General features: G+C 43.6%; 1 protein-coding gene across 5 annotated transcripts in view; it reads right to left on the reverse strand.

Annotated features, from left to right (window-relative positions):
• Window positions 1–16,830, reverse strand: part of LOC147030659 (semaphorin-4D-like) — a 105,345-nt gene that overhangs the window by 7,171 nt on the left and 81,344 nt on the right. For 3 of the 5 annotated variants that reach the window (XM_085874890.1, XM_085874891.1, XM_085874892.1), the window contains 2 exons: window positions 4,222–4,334; window positions 132–289 (listed from right to left, as the gene is read on the reverse strand). In XM_085874890.1, the coding sequence (XP_085731016.1) occupies window positions 132–289; window positions 4,222–4,334 (271 nt within the window). Of the gene's footprint in view, window positions 1–131; window positions 304–2,212; window positions 2,327–4,221; window positions 4,335–16,830 lie in introns of those variants that run through there. The other 2 variants (XR_015056464.1, XM_085874893.1) reach the window with 2 other exon arrangements.

Raw genomic sequence — 16,830 nt, forward strand, 5'->3', positions numbered from 1 at the left:
TAATGATTCTCAATGGTTTTTCAGGAAGAAAAAAAAAATCCCCTTTAAATATCAACTTGTGTTTCTCAACATGCATTTATTTATCGTAGCTTCTTTCTCAATAAAGTGAAAAACTGATGAATTTGGGATACCTTTTGTTGGACGCCATTGTCTCGCAGCACTTGGTCTCAAGATTCCAGCCGCAGTGTGGATCCCGGGCAGCCAAGCAGTGGCAGCAGTTTCTGTAGGCTGCGCAGTGAACCACGGGCACTTGGGCAACACCCAAGACCGAGCTCGCATACATCAAACCCTGTGAGCACATGTCTGATGGTAGAACACATGCCTTGCCTTAATCTCAAGCCAATCTTTTTTCGTCTGAAAATATTAGCTATGAGTGTGTGTGCTTCAAATTGAAAAAGAGGAAAAGGAAAAGGGAAGGGAATAGCTTCTGTCATTGCCATAAACAAGAGAAATGTGAACTCTCGAAAATGAACAGATTCACATTTATCCATGAATAAGGAAATTTTGATTGGGGAGTGGGAGACTCATTCTTTCATTTTGTATTCAGCCTGTGGCTGCTGGTTACATAATTGCTGGGAGCATAGCTGTGTCACTGATGCAGTGCCCCCTTTAGGTTACAGCAGGAATTTGGCCAGGGTGCCGGCGATACCTTGTCTACTTTTCATGAAGGATACCGTGAGATCTTTAACATCTACCAACTAACTCTGGCAGATGAGATATCCAGTTTAGTGTCCATCTGAGGGACAGCGCACACACATTGCTGATGCCTCGCCCTGCCTGTGAGATACCAGGATGGCAGTTTATAGCTGGGCCGAGATTCAAACCCCGGTTTGATGGTTCAGAGGTGAGTGTGCATACCCATCTGCCATCCTGCTAGCCCAGAGGGGAGACTGTACACTTCATTATCTTAAACATCACGACCCTCCCTATTGCCTCAACGGATGCCTGCCCTCGATAGCCACTCACCACTTAACTGCCTGCCCTTACTATGCACTCACCACTTCATGCCCTTGCTACCCCTCATAAAGGATTCAAAAGTTGAACAAACAGAAAGAGGGTGCCAAAGACGCCCCTTGCTTGGAGCATCATTTCATCGAGGGCGGGTTTGGACATAAATAAAGCACTTTTTTTATAATATTGTTACAGTTGTGGGAGTAGATGGAGGAACTTCATCGGAAAGTTAGGATTGTATAGAGTTCCTTGTCCGTGGGCATGTAGGAGGCATCTCAATGTAGATTAAGTAGGGAACTGAGAGCTTAATTGTTACTCGTCACCACACGAGGGGTGGTGCTGTATTAATTAGGTAGGGATTAAGGCCAATTTCCCCCAGTATGTAATTGCCCCCTGTGACCTTTTCCTACGTTTTTGCATTTACAAGCCAGCAATGAAAGAATTACGTTTTTATAACGACAACAACCATAATAACATGCGACACGTCCAAGCAGGTGAGAAGACCCACCTTCCCGGCTTCGTGCCAACAAGTGAAACCCAGCTTATGAAATACCGAGAGGGCAGTTTAGAGCTGGGTTGGGGTTCGAATCCAGGCTACACAGAGTGAACATGCATACCTCTCAGCTTTCCGGACGTGATGTGGCGATTCCTTACTTCAGAACTGAAAAGATTGTTTTTTTTTCTCAATGTGATCATATAATTTATTTTGCCTTCCTACCTCCAGTGTAGAACTACGGTATCACAATTGAATGTTGAAGAACGCACCAAGTGGCTTTACCACGCAATGCCGTAAATGTTTGAAGAATCTTTTTAAAGCGGAACATTTAATTTTTATTTGTATTTACCTGTGCCGAAATGATGGGTCGTAGAACGTCGTGGAAAATGGGAAACATCGTGGAAAATAAAACGTTATATTTTCAGTGAGGCAGCCACCACCTGTGGCACCGCAGAACAAAACGTGGCCAATGCAGGTGAGTCGCGCCGAACTTTGTTCAAGTCGATCTACACTGATGAGCCAAAACATTATGACCACTGACAGGTGAAGTGAACATTAATTTTATCTTGTTACAATGGCATCTGTCAAGGGGTGGGATATATTCGGCAGCAAGTGAACAGTCAGTTCTTGAAGTTGATGAGTTGGATGCAGGACAAATGGGTTAGAGTAAAGACCTGAGCAACTTTGACAACGGCCAAATTGTTATGGCCAACCGAAATAGCAAGGCTTGTGGGGTGCTCCCGGTCAGCAGTGGTGAGTACCTACCGACAGTGGTCCGAGGAGGGACAAACCAGCGACAGTGTGTTGGGCGCCCAAGACTCATCGATGCACGAGGGCAACGAAGGCTATCCCGTCTGGTCCGAACCGCCAGAAGGTCCACTGTGGCACAAGTCACAGAAAGTTTAATGGTGGTCACGGGAGGAATGTGTCAAAATCCACAGTGCATCACATCCTGCTGCGTATGGAGCTGCGTAGCCGCAGACCGGTCCGAGTGCCCATGATGACCCCTGTCCACCGTCGAAAGTGCCTACAATGGGCACTCGAGCGTCGGAACTGGACCTTGGAGCAGTGGAAGAAGGTCGCCTGGTCCGATGAGTCCCGTTTTCTTTTAGATCACGTGGGTGGCCGTGTATGTGTGCGCTGTTTACCTGGGGAAGTGATGGTACCAGGATGCACTGTGGGAAGACGACAAGCCGGTGGAGGGAGTGTGATGCTCTGGGCAATGTTCTGCTGGGAAACCCTGGGTCCGGCCATTCATGTGGACGTCAATTTGACACGTGTCACCTGCCTAAACATCGTTGCAGACCAGGTACATCCCTTCATGGCAATGGTATTCCCTGATGGCAGTGGCCTCTTTCAGCAGGATAATGCGCCCTGCCACACTGCACACATTGCTCGGGAATGGTTTGAGGAACATGATGAAGTGTTCACGGTGTCGCCCTGGCCTCGAAATTCTCCAGATCTCAATCCGATTGAACGTCGAAAACGTTTATCCATTGATAAACCTTGGACCTTGGAGCAGTGGAAGAAGGTCGCCTGGTCCGATGAGTCCCGTTTTCTTTTAGATCACGTGGGTGGCCGTGTATGTGTGCGCTGTTTACCTGGTTTACCTGGGTGGTATCATCTTTGTATTATACTTTTATTTGTATAATACTTCATCGGTATTATATGATGGTATAATACCGATGTATTAAACTTTGTGAATTTTGGATCTTCACCAAAATCAAATCAGTTCGTCCTTGTTACACACCCAACCTGTCCAACCTTTCGATAAAAGTCGAAAGAAGAGACAACCTCATTACAGACCCCATTTGCATTTGACCAATCTTAATGAAAATGAAAAAGGTTCACCATGAATGAGGCAGCGACTAAAACGAGTCGCTGTATAGACGGTGGTACGCTATGGCCAGCAAAACGAGGGTAGCAAGCGAGACAATTTCACCTCAGAAAATAAAAGGAGGGAATAAAATAAAAGGGGAATAATGATCTAATAACCTAACTATAGCCCATCGCAACGCACCCCCATGTCTTCCCACTACACAAGGAAGGGATCTATCGACACGTATATTCATGGAATAACTGACTCGGCGCAACTCTCTGTTGTATGCATACGGTTCCGAGAACCGTAACAATATATATATATATATATATATATATATATATATATATATATATATATATATTTTTTTTGTTTGTTTGTTGATAATGATGTCCAATAATGAGGGAACTTTTTTGCTAATTGCAGCACTCACAGTAAAAAGCACTCTAGAAAGGTGAAGCTGCAGACAGGGATCAGTCTAATCTATCGTGAGTGGAATCCAATGACATTTGCATTTGACCTATGATACAGCCAAGCCTTTCTCTATTGGTGGGAGGAACCGAAAGGTTGAGGCAAATGAGGCAGGCTTATCTGCACAAGCCAAGGGAGTCAGAAAGACAGTCTTGCTGAACCCAAGACTTTCTAAGACAGAGTTTGAAACTTCAATGAAGACAAAAGATGACAGAGCACAACCCATATGCATACTAACGTCAAGGCATGATCGGTGATCAAGAAACCATCGACCGGTAAGCCTGCTGTCTGTACCAATGCAGCATCTTCTGCTTGAATGTGCATATTTTGTAAATGCATTGCAGCACTAACTGACAAACACGTAACTTTGCAGGTTTATTTAATCATGAGGATAAATCATTGCTGCCAATGAGACTGAAATAACTTACCGCTTTGTGAACTTATGAGGTTTTCGAGCTGCACTTTCAGTGGGGAAGATATTTACCTTTTTCGCAGAGTAGGCTAAAATGTTGATGCCCGTGCCAGGAAATAGCTTCAATGAACTGATAATGTGCATTTCACCATCAATGGAGACTGCCTTGTGCAATTCGCCATTTTCTGATAATGGAAATAGAAAAAGGTTCACCATTAAATTAGCTTGTGAAAGATGACTTTAAAATATTTACTTAATTTACACAATTACACCTGCAATTAATGCATTTGTTTCTGCACACCTGCATTTGAACCATCTTTCTCTTGGTGACAATAATATAAATAACTAGAAGGGCACTCCGTGGAGTGCATACCACAAGCACGCAATGCCCAGCCCAGTGCAACATATTGGGCCAAATATATTTTTTTCAATATAATGCTATATATCATTTTTGGCCCCATCTCTCAATGGTGAAGAATCACTTTAAAAATAAAAATAATTCTAGTATCCTGATCTGTATCTTCATCAAAATCTTAGCAAGTCGTCCTTGCCACACACCCAACCTATCCACCAAATTTCATCCAAATCCGTGCATAACTTTTTGAGCTATCCTGCACACTGACAAACAAAGAGACAAACAGACAAATGGGTGAAAACATTACCTCCTTCCACCTTCGGTGGGAGTAATAATGTGATAATGTACTAGAAGGGTACTCCCTGGAGTGCATACCTCCGCCACGTAATGCCTGATCCACGACAACATCTTGAGCCAAATACATTTTTGATATATCGTGCTATATATCGTTTTTGGCCCAATCTCTCAATGGTGAAGAATTACTTAAAAAAAAAAAAAATAATAATAATCTAGTATCCAGATCTGGATTTGGATATTCATCAAAAATGAATGAATTATTTCTTGTCACACCTAATGTGTCCACCAAGTTTCGTCCGAATCAGTCCACAAATTTTTGAGATATCGTGCTATATATCATTTTTGAGCCATATCTCTCAATGGTGAAGAATCACTTGAAAAATTCTAGGAGTCGGATCTGGATTCGGATCTTCACCAAAATCAAATCAGTTCGTCCTTGTTACACACCCAACCTGTCCACAAAATTTCATCCAAATCCGTGCATAACTTTTTGAGATATCCTGCACACAGACAAACAAAGAGACAGACAGACAGACAGAAAGGGGGTGAAAACATAACCTCCTTCACCTTCGGTGACAGAGGTAAAAATGCATTGTTTTTTTGCATACAAAATCCATGCTCGTGGAAGAGTGAACATCATACTGACAGTGGCACCACAAATGGATACAACAAACAAAGCAAAAACAAACCAGACAGTCAGAGATTGAGGACAGTAGGAAACACAGTAGCCTGTAGGTAAGAGAGTTGCGTTAGGTAGAGTGAATAGAGGTAGAAAATACTGTGGGTACTCGGGCTGCAGATTGAGCATGGAAATGAGGGTGAAGTGGCAACTCGCTTCCTTCCAGCTAATTTTGATATTTTTAAGAAGTACTCGACGACCCGTGAACCCGTTGGGTTCTCATTGTGACAGCGGTTGATAAAAAAAATCATTTCAAAAAGAAAATAAAATAAGATAGCTCCAACAAACTATACTGCTGAGATTGTTTGCATTGAGTACTTGACTGAATCGGGAATTGATTTTTTTATAATTTTTTCATTGCCCGATTTGAATGAAACGTCATACTGCACACCACGTGAGAATGCGGAGTAAGGTGGGCCAAAATTTTTTGTGCTATCATGCAATGTTTTGGCTGTATTTCGGGAACATACATACATACATACAAGATGAGAGTTTTAGTCATATATAGATGGGCTCTGACTACTCCACGCACCAAAAATACCCAGAATCCCCTTTGGGGAGCATGTTCAAGCGACGTAATCAAGATGGCCTCCATTTTTATTAAGTTTTTGTATTTTATTTTTTACATTGAGGGTCCCTGCGTCCTGATCTGTAATAAAATGATACTAGCATCTGACTTAAATAATTGTGGAAAGCCTTATATCTGATTTGTAACACATAAAGATTACCCACAACCCTTATGGAGGAGCATTGCTTAAATTATGTAAACAAAATGGCCACCATTGTCATCACCCTCCTGAATGAGGGAACCGCCCGATGCCCTAGACAGAAGTCCTGGAGGTACATAGACTCCATCCTCAGCTGTAGAGATCTGGTCTTCTGCAGCAGCTGTTTGAAATATCCTAAGCTCATCATAACTCGCACACATCCCATAGGAATTTAGGGTGTCAATCAGATTTCTGCTACCACATTCATGATGTAACTGGGTCATGAGGCCAACACGGAATGGTGGTATAACTTGACTTTGACCACGGCGACTGCAGTAAATAAGGCACTCGGCTAAAGAAATGTATCTACGTCCGGTAGTCTCTGTTGACTTGTATTCTTGGTCTGCTGAATCAAACGCTTGCTTGTCAATAAGACACTGAATTGTGCTTTTGAGTGAGTCAGGAACAAACGCAGCTGATGTATCAAGATCAATTTCTTTGGTATTAGGGTATTCAGTTGTTGGTTGTAATTTTTCTACGTCTCTGCGAATCATACTAACTGCACGGTGACGTATTTGGGAATCATTGTTGTAATCAGAACCGTCATCATTCTCAACCAGGTCTTGCTCGATATCGGATTCTGACACTTTAGCCAATTCTCTAACTAAATGTCCCACTGTTGTGCTACTGGAACATACAACATCCGGCAATCCCATCTGACTGTAAAATGCTATCTCACCTCCAAAATTTTTGATCATTTTTTTTTTCTTAACGTAAAATGACCGTGTCTGTTTGGCAGTGTCAGGATCCATGTCCAGTTTGATCAAACATTCTCTGTAATGTACGCACAAGTCTGATTGAAGCACTGGTGTTCCATCGTCCAAGCTTTCCTTGAATTCCAAGTAGACATTTCTAGCTGCTTGATTGAAAGTAGAGTCAACACTTTCTTTTTTCTGTTTTACGCTTATTAGCCTCTTTGGTATTTGAAGAGGTAATGTTTTGATAGCATATCTTGCAGTATTTCGCATTCTTTGCAAATATATCCTTCTCAAAAGAAAGACGTCGGACAACAAGCTGATTTCCTGCAGCAATAGCCCCCCCGAAGCAGATTCTCACGAACGTCTGCCGGCTTCATATTCGCTGCTGGAAGTTTTATTCCTTCCTCTTTATTCTCTGGTTCTCCGCAAATGGAACGGTGTTCATCCCAGGAAAAGGCTGATGTTTATTCTCTTGACAGCCTGGCTACTTTCGGCTGGTGCTCATTGGAATGTATGAGCACCACCCTTCTTGTCTGCGTTTTTGTGCTGCTTGACGTTTTCCTGAATCCGTATCGGTAGATGTGCAGGCAAAATGAAATGGGATCTGGGACACCTGATGTGTCTCACGAAGTGGCAGTATTTCATCAGCAACATAATCTTGTCGCTCCTCACATGATTTTATAAAAGTTGGTAATCCCTTAAGGCCCAGTCACACCTTGACGTTTTAGCTAACGTATGCAGATTTTTGAAATTTTTTTCTAAAACGCTGGCACACGTTGAATACGTTATGGGTAAGTTTTGATAACATTGAGAGCACATTGAAAAACACTGCCATACGTCGTTGTACGCTGGCTTTAAACGTTGTACTTTTCGGTTGTCCTCAATTTTTTGCATACTTGAAATTTCACGACGTATGTCGTCGTATGACTCACACGTTCCGCTACGCTGGCCACAAGTTGTATACACGGTCTGTGATCATTGCCAGACATCAACACATGCTACTTGTAAGTTAATCATAAGTTGAGACACGCCGAGGTAATGTTTAGCGTACCCGAAACTTATTTCTAACCCATGATTAACGTGTTGTTGGCACGTTACGCGATCGTTGCCACACGTCGACAGACGTTACTTTTAAGTTACTCATAGGCTGAAAGACGTCGGTATAATGGATCGTCCTTGCGTCAGCGTCCACGGCCATGGCCAGGACATTTATTTGCAGCATTCTTCAAACTTTTCTTCAGCATGACGAGGATGTTCACACTTCGATGTCTAGCTTGAATATGATTCCAATTGTCCATCGGCAGCGTCTATTTAAAATAGTCGAGTTTGAGCGTTTTAACACGTTCAGAAGAAACGCTTCAAATTTCAAAACCCCAGCGTCAAAAAACAAAGGCGAGTGACAGCAATTTAAATCGTTCATGTAAACAATGAAGATAGTTGAGTGGTACCATTTAAAAGTCGTTGTGTAAAAAAAATCCAATTGTTGAGCGCAAGCGTCTACTTTCAATAGTGGGGTTTGAGCGATTTAGCACGTTCAATAGAAACGATTAAAATTTCCGAGCGCCAGCGTCAAAAAACAAAGGCGAGTCACAGCAATTTAAATCGTTCATTGTAAACAATGAAAATAGCTGAGTGGTACCGTTTAAAAGTCGTTGAGTGTAAAAAAAATCCAATTGTTGAGCGCAAGCGTCTACTTTCAATAGTGGAGATGCAGCCATTTAAATCGTTGAGTGGCAGCCTATGAATAGCAAACCCCACGTCACCGGCAAAGATAAACTGCCGCACGATATGGATAAGTTAGGCTATCGTTGGGCATAGTTTGTGAACGCGGGCTACACGATAATTATTCGTTGGTATACCGTATCTATAAGTTATCGAAGCGCTCTATGCACATTATTAGTTCATTGTGCATTTGTCCAACCCGTTATGAATAGACCTAAATCGTAAAAAACAAGCCATAGCTCATTGTTGAAAAAGCCCCATAAAAAATTAGCCGCGAAGAACTTCGAACAATGGTGCAAAGATGTCTCCTACCCGTGGACATGCGGACGCAAGGAGGATCCATCATAACGCACACCCTCCCCCTCACACTCACCTACTACTGCCAACATGAACAAACTACTACTAATACTAATACTAATACTGATACTGATACTGCTGACATGGACATCGACTCAAAAAGGACTCGAAAACACTGTTGGGTTCCCCTTTTATGAACACCATTTTATATACCAATTCCCAAAATCGCTGGGAACACGTCTTTATATGGCAGTTGTAAGTTAGAAACACGTTCATTTTTTTTTTTTGTCGACCGGAAGACGTCATTGGAATACGTCTACATACGTCAAAGTGTGTTGGGACTCCGTAAAGAATTGGTTCAAAGCACGTCAAGCATAAGTTAGAAATAAGTTTCGCGTAAAAAAGACATTACGGCGACGTGTTTCGACTTATGAGTAGCTTATAAGTAGCCTTTGTGGACGTGTGTAAGCGTCCACATATCGTGCGTAAAACTTATCCCCATTGTATGCGGAACGTGTCATACGCCAAGTACGTCGTAAAATTTTGAACATGTTTAAAATTTCTTGACGTACTCTACTTACTATGACGTATGATAGCGTACTTTAGCGTTCTACTCACGTATACCAAACTTACTCATACCGTATTTGACGTGCCCCAACGTTTTAGACACATTTTTCTTAGGTCGGCATACGCTGGCAAGATCGCCAAGGTGTGACCGCGATGTTGTCACTTCCATTTCTACGGCAGTTATGATTCGAATCGTTGTGCGTCAGCCTTTTAATAGGCTACGTCACGACATCGTCGGCGATGCGTGCAACGCGCTATGCCTAAGTTAGACTATCGTTGGGCATCGGTTGTGTAGGCCGACAACAGGTTCAGCATTCGTTGGTATAAGTTATCTATAACACAACGAAACGTTCTGTGTCCGTTACTAATGCATTATACATAAGACCAAGTCGCTATGAATACGTCCGAATCTTAACAAAAAAAAACATCAAAAGTTCAACGTAAGCCAGCGTTTTACATACATTTTAATACGTTGCCATCGCTGGCTAAAACGTCAAGGTGTGACCGGGCCTTTAGATGTAATTGTCCGTGCCTTTTCTTTCTCAGATAAAGGTCCTTTCTTTCATTTTGCAAATTATACAAATTTCAGTCCGCAAGACATTCTCAGAGTCCCTACTTGTAGATGGCTCTTGCTCGTCCATTGTTCTCATCTAAAGATGTGGACCAAGAACAAAAGTAATGAATCTATTCTTAGAAAAAGCACAGTAACAGATGCAGAAATTAATACAAGGTATATAAACTAACATGAATACAGCAAATAAGGATAAGGTATCCACGGTCACATTATGTTGAACGAAGAAATCCAAGAAAAGAGTGAACCTGAAAGTGTTATGGTAAACTTGCCAAGAATAAATAAACAAAGACAAATTAAATGTAATGGTAAAACTCTGCGATGAATCGAGAACGAAACAAAAATGAACATCATTAAATCTGTCGGTTAACTGCGAGTCACTTTAAACTCTGGGATATAATCAATAATGAAATAGAAATTAATACCATTGAAATGAATATCATCGACTCGGAGTAAAAGCACTGGAATAAAACAAGAATGAAACAAAACTGAATAATTTTAAAGCTAACTATCAACTCTGGGCCGACCTCCGAGTTTTAATTAGCAGTCGATCACTAATCTGTGGATGTCAAGCTCAGTATGTCTGGAGAAAAAACCCAAAGGAACTATTACATTTAGTGTTGCAATCAATATGGTGTAACCAACCAGGTCTCATTATTTTAGTAATAAGCGAAGTCCCTCTTTATACATGTATAATATTATTGTAGCCTGGTGTTGGCTTAGTGGTTGGGGTGGTGGCTTGGGATCCAAGAGGTCCTGAGTTCAAGCCCCGTTGGCCGCTGAATTGAAATACACCAGGAGGTTGACTCAGCCTGTCATCCTTCCGAGGTCGGCAAAATAAGCACCAGTGTACTAGTAAGGGGGACACTGCATCAGTGGCATAGCCACGTCCCAACCAATGATTCAACCAGCAGCCACAGGCTGCACTCGATAGAGCATTATTGTAACTATATAATAAAAGCAAACATCAGATTTCTTCCACTGTATTCATCAAATATGGAGAAAAGAAAAACGCCATTTCAACACACTGGCGGCCATGTTGCGAGCGCCCCTGGTGTTCATTTCACATTGGTGGTTACCCTTTGTTTCAATGATCTACTTTTGTGTACAATACCTTTGCTCAAGTAAAACCACTACATAAATTATAAACGATTAGGTACCACGTCAGCACCTGTATGTACACAATGCCAAACTTTACAATTTTGGCAGCCATTTTGATGATGTCATTTAAGCATGTTCCCCCAGAGGTATTGTGGGTATTTTTGGTTTGTGAACTTGTCAAGGCCCCTACTTGATAAAAAATACCAAAAGTAGCTGGTAGAAAGCTAGTTGCCAGTTCCGCCATTTTTAAGGCACTTATTGACAATAATGTGCAGCCCTATACGGATCATGGGGAATGAAATGAGATGGTGGTGCACACTTGCTTTTGAAGCCCTGGAGGGAAGAGTGGTGGAACACATGGGCATGATACACTGTGCTTTTGTGGACCATGGTCATGTTTTGTGTACCATAACGTGTGCCTCCTGTCGCTTCGCCGGTGGGTTTAATCTAAAGACAGCATGTTGTACTTTACAAACACATTGCACGTCTATGTGCGAATCTCCATGAGGATGTAAAATGAAGAGAAACACACAGAAAAAAGGATGTTTTATAACATGCAGTTGGTGGTGTTGTCATGGTGGCTGTGGTTGTTGTTTGTGTTCTTCTGTGTACTTTTATATATTTACCTTATCTGGAATTGGAATTCCAGATAAAGCATTGTTATCGTGCACCGTCCGTCCATCCGTCCATCTGTCTCCTATTTGGACTTTTCTGGCCAAACTGCTGGGCCGTTCCGGCTTAAATTTGGCAACAAGGTTCCACTCCTGACTGGTGGATTTGCAAAGCTCGTTCCAGTCATGTGAACAAGTAGGTTAAAATGGCGGCTTTAGTAACTTTTTTCAGAAAATCGTGTAAATTCCTTCAAAAGTCTTCTTCTCCAGACCCACCAGTCAGAGTGCAACCAAATTTAGGTTGCAGCATTAGGCCAGGGCCCAGATATGCTACTGGTCCAGTGGTCCTTATTTTTTTATAATTGCTTTGACAAGTACTAGCATTACTATATATATAATAACTTTGAGAGCTCCTTCAGCATCTTATTAAAGGTTTGTGCTGTAATAAAATAACAAATTACCGATGGAACCTCTGCATTAAGCTCCCATTCCCACCACTTATTCAATCCCAGAAAGATGGCCTTTTAAAACGGGCATCTTTGAATAAATGGACACAAAATTTTGTTCCAAGTAATTATCAATTATTAGCCTTCCAACCAAGTAAATTGACTATTAATTTTCCAACGAGCCCATTTTTAGCTCGCCTGTTCAAAGAACAGAGAGCTATAGCAATACCCCCGGCGTGAGCGTGAGCGTCAGCGTGAAAATGTTAGTTTTTGGTGCAAGTTATTTTTCCCTTTCTAATGTTTTTATCTACCACATTATTTTTTATACGCCCAATATATATATATATATATATATATATATATATATATATATATATATATATATATATATATATATATATATATATATACATATATATATATATACATATATATATATATATATATATATATATATACACATCTTCTTCTTCTTCTTCTTCTTCTTCTTTCAGCTGCTCCCGTTAGGGGTCGCCACAGCAGATCATCCGTATGATCCGCATAGTGATTTGGCACATGTTTTACGCCGGATGCCCTTCCTGACGCAACCCTGGTCGCCTCTTACGACACAGGGATATGGTACACCTATTTTAACCGGGGTATACACCGGCCCAGTATACTGGTACTCATTTCGCCAACCTCAGAAGGATGACAGGCTGAGTAAACCCCCTGGTGTATTAATTCAGTGGCCCAACGGGGCTTGAACTCAGGACTTTTTGGATCCCAAGCCGCTGCCCTTACCACTTACCTTACCACCCTTACCATATATACATATACATATATATATATATATATATATATATATGTATATATATATATGTATATGTATATGTATATGTATATGTATATATATATATATATATCAATATATATATATATATATATATATATATATATATATATATATATATATATATATATATATATATATATATATATATATATATACATATATATATATATATATACATATATATTGTGATGTCCACGGGACTTGAACAGTCCCGCCAACGTAGAATGAGCCGAAACGATGGAGGCGGTTTATTTATTTATTAACCCAAACATGGCGGTTCCAATCGCTCTCCCGCAAACGGGACGAGGAAGGTGGCACGAGTCGCTTTTCACTGAGTTGATGATGTTTATTTGTTTTTATTATTAACCAGAAATAACAAGACTCGGCAAGAAGAGGGATCCGGGGCGATTCGACGGGATGGTGTTGGTATCGGGCGTGGAGAAAACACAGACAATTCCAATGAATATACAGATCTCAAACCCTCTAAGGCGCCAAGTACACACACACACACACACACACACACACACACACATACACACACACACACACACACACACACACACACACACACACACACACACACACACACACACACACAAAACGTAGCTACTTCTGGTGGTCAGGCTGGACCGTGGTGTGGACGCAACTGTCCCTGGATCAGCGTCGGACGAGCTGGCCTTGCTCTCGTCAGGGGGGGCAGGAGAAACCGTGGTGCTGTCGACCTCCTGGTCCTGGCCCAAGTCCGCTCACAGCCACCAGGGAACCAGTTCTGGCGCCAAATTGCGAGCAGGAGAGGGAGGCAGGTCCGCCCGCCGTTCGACCCCGTACTCCGAGTCAGCAGAACCCCAGAGCCAACCAAGGTGAGGCACGAGGCTCAGCAAGGCTCCAAGACACGATGAAGAACACGATCGAATCAGCACAACAACAAGTACGCTTCCCGCGCAACAGCCTCCACACCAAAAAAACACGATCTTCTTGTCCCGATCTTCTTCCTCTTCCTTTTCGACCCCGAAAAGAACCTTTTTATCCTCCCGTCCTCGTCACTTCCAATCGAGCCGTTTATTGGCCCACCGCCGTCGCCTTCCGCCAATCGTGATCACGGGGCGGAGCCATCCGCAGCCCTGTCCTGTGACGTCACGGCCAGCCTCCAGGGACTACTAAAAGGGGTTTACGCAGACACACTTACCCTATCCCGTGTCCCTATCTAATTACGTGACAATTATCATTTCCCCCTTGAAGAAATGAACATTTACTAGACAACTTATCACCACTGAATTGCTACTTATTACATCGAGATCCTGGTAAACTCGAACAGCATGGCATACCTAATTAAACATCCTAATTACCCTTTGAATGCATACCCCCCCCCCTCAAACGTAACACTGCCCCCTCATCTGGTACCGCAGCTCCTGCAAGGTATATCACAGGTGCTACCGTACCAGCCTTAACACTTAATGACTCACACCTAATTAACCTAACGAAATAAAGTAGGAGGGGCAATGGGCAGCGAGTCGCAGCTAACTTACCTATCCTGCTTAATGTACTACCCCCTTATGGCCTTATCCTCGCCTAAACAAGCATTCGTTTTTTTATTTTTTATTTTATCACATGAGAGCACTGAGCGAAGTTGCACTCCATCTTCTGGATCATCGCTCTTGCCCAGCACTCTTCCAGTGATCTGGGGAGGGGAAACAAAAAGGTTCCACAAAAACACAACACTTATACTTTACATTCCTACTCTAAGCCTTAACGACACTATTCACAGGATATTTACACTTGACCGCCTCCCCCAGTGGATGCTAATAGACCCAGCGTTACCTGGGGAGCAAATTTTCAAATTTGCTTGCCCCAAAATTATGCGGACATCATGCCCTTGCTGCACCTGTCAAGTTGTGCGGGATCGAGTGGGACTCGCACATCTTCACAACACTCACACCATGGTCATCATCACATTTCTAGGTCATGGTCCCCATTTTAATCATGCAGGCCGAATCCCGTCGTGGCCGTGGGGTGGGTTACCACAAGATGATGGGGGCATCTCAGGTGCAACCATGCCCACAGGTAAGCTTTAATCCAACCCGGACGTTTCTCCGCCCCGCTCCCTTTGATTCCCTCCCCCCTGGTAGCCATCAGCTCTAATCCCGTACAACACACTGGAAGGGGTCTCACTGGCTCCTCTGGCCTTCCTGGGTCACCAAGGTCCTACCCGCCTTGGTCGCCCAAACAGACCCTCTCCCAGTTGGCTCCAGACACTGTCACCATTAGCCACCAGGGGTGAATCTCCTTGAAGGGGGTCGCAATTCCCGCTCACCGTGAGCTTCAGCAATCCCTGTGGACAAGCACATCATCCCCACCCACAAAACCCACATGACTCCCCCACCCCATCGGCCTTACATGTGACACCTGCATTTCTAACACTTCGCCGACCATGACCTTCCCTGTTACCACACCATGTCCAATAAAAAATCAATGTGTGCACCATGCATTTCACTTCTTAACTTAAAACAACTCACACAGCACTTCTCACCCGATCCACGCACCAGCCATTGGACAGCCACTTGTGCCCGCTTTGTTACCAATTACCCACTGTCCCGATTGTCACTCTAAAACCCAGCAGAACTTACAAACCCATGCCAATTTTCCCACAATTCATTTTTTTTTCCACCAAAGGAGGGCACTTCGCCACAATCTCAGCAGCCGAGCATGGCCGTATATGCTCAGCCCAATCTGGTCTCCCCGACCCCCGACAGTGATCTCCGGACCCGACCTATGAAAGGGCATCTCGGATAGACCTGGCGGTTCAGCAGGAGGATTCACCCTCTCCGAGTCTAAAAGTCTATTGGAGGGTCCCTCCATCGCCGGGTACCGGCAATATCGTTGCATGTGTCCTCTTCGCCCGCACCGGAAACAACTCCCCATAAAAGGCCCCCGTGAGTATCGGTGAAATGTCTCTTCCGGTTCCGGACCCCCTCGGCCATAATCGAATTGCTCTATTGGCTGGGCTGGACCCCGCCGCTTTGGCGCACTAACTACCGGATTACCCTTTATCAAACTTGACAGTTTCTGGCAAATTTCCTGAAACATTTGGGTAATGCCAATTTCTCCCAGCCCCCCTCCCTGATCCTGGATCTCCGCCTGTCGGATCGTCACCGATGGCCTCTCTGGAACCCGACCCGGCCGACTCCACGAGGCCAGCCTGGCCGCGCACTCGGCCGCTCGGTGAACGGTGGGTGGATCCTGTAACTCCACTAGCGCTCGGACCTCAGGGTCAGGAAGAGCAGCTAAAAATTTATCTAGTGCCAGTCCGTCCCATGCCTCCCTGTAAGGTCCCGATACGCGATCCTGAATGATTGGTAAATGTCCTGTGCCAGCTCCTGCACTGTCTCACCCGGCTTTAATCTGCGGTGCTGGAGCTGGGACGGCCACCAGATCACAGTTTGCCGCGAACCCAAACCGACGGCTCAACGCCTTGCAAATGTGGGAGCTGGTCAACATCCCCTCCGCGATCACGTTTAACACATCTGCGGCTGGTCCCCGCAATGTTGCCACCAAATTCCCTGTACGTTCCCACTCATTCCACCCGTTTAGTCGGGAAATACACTCAAATTGCGTCAGAAAAGCTTCAAGGCTCCCTGACCCGTCATAATTTACCAGGGGGATCACTTTTCCGGTGGCCCGCTTCTCAGTTTCTCCCTTGTCCAAATCCAGCCCAGGGATCAAACACCCTTGTGGCTGCGT

Source organism: Eptatretus burgeri, chromosome 3 (assembly GCF_056783735.1).
Source record: "Eptatretus burgeri isolate ZD-2024b chromosome 3, Ebu_testis_v1, whole genome shotgun sequence".
Classification (NCBI taxonomy): Eukaryota; Metazoa; Chordata; class Myxini; order Myxiniformes; family Myxinidae; genus Eptatretus; species Eptatretus burgeri.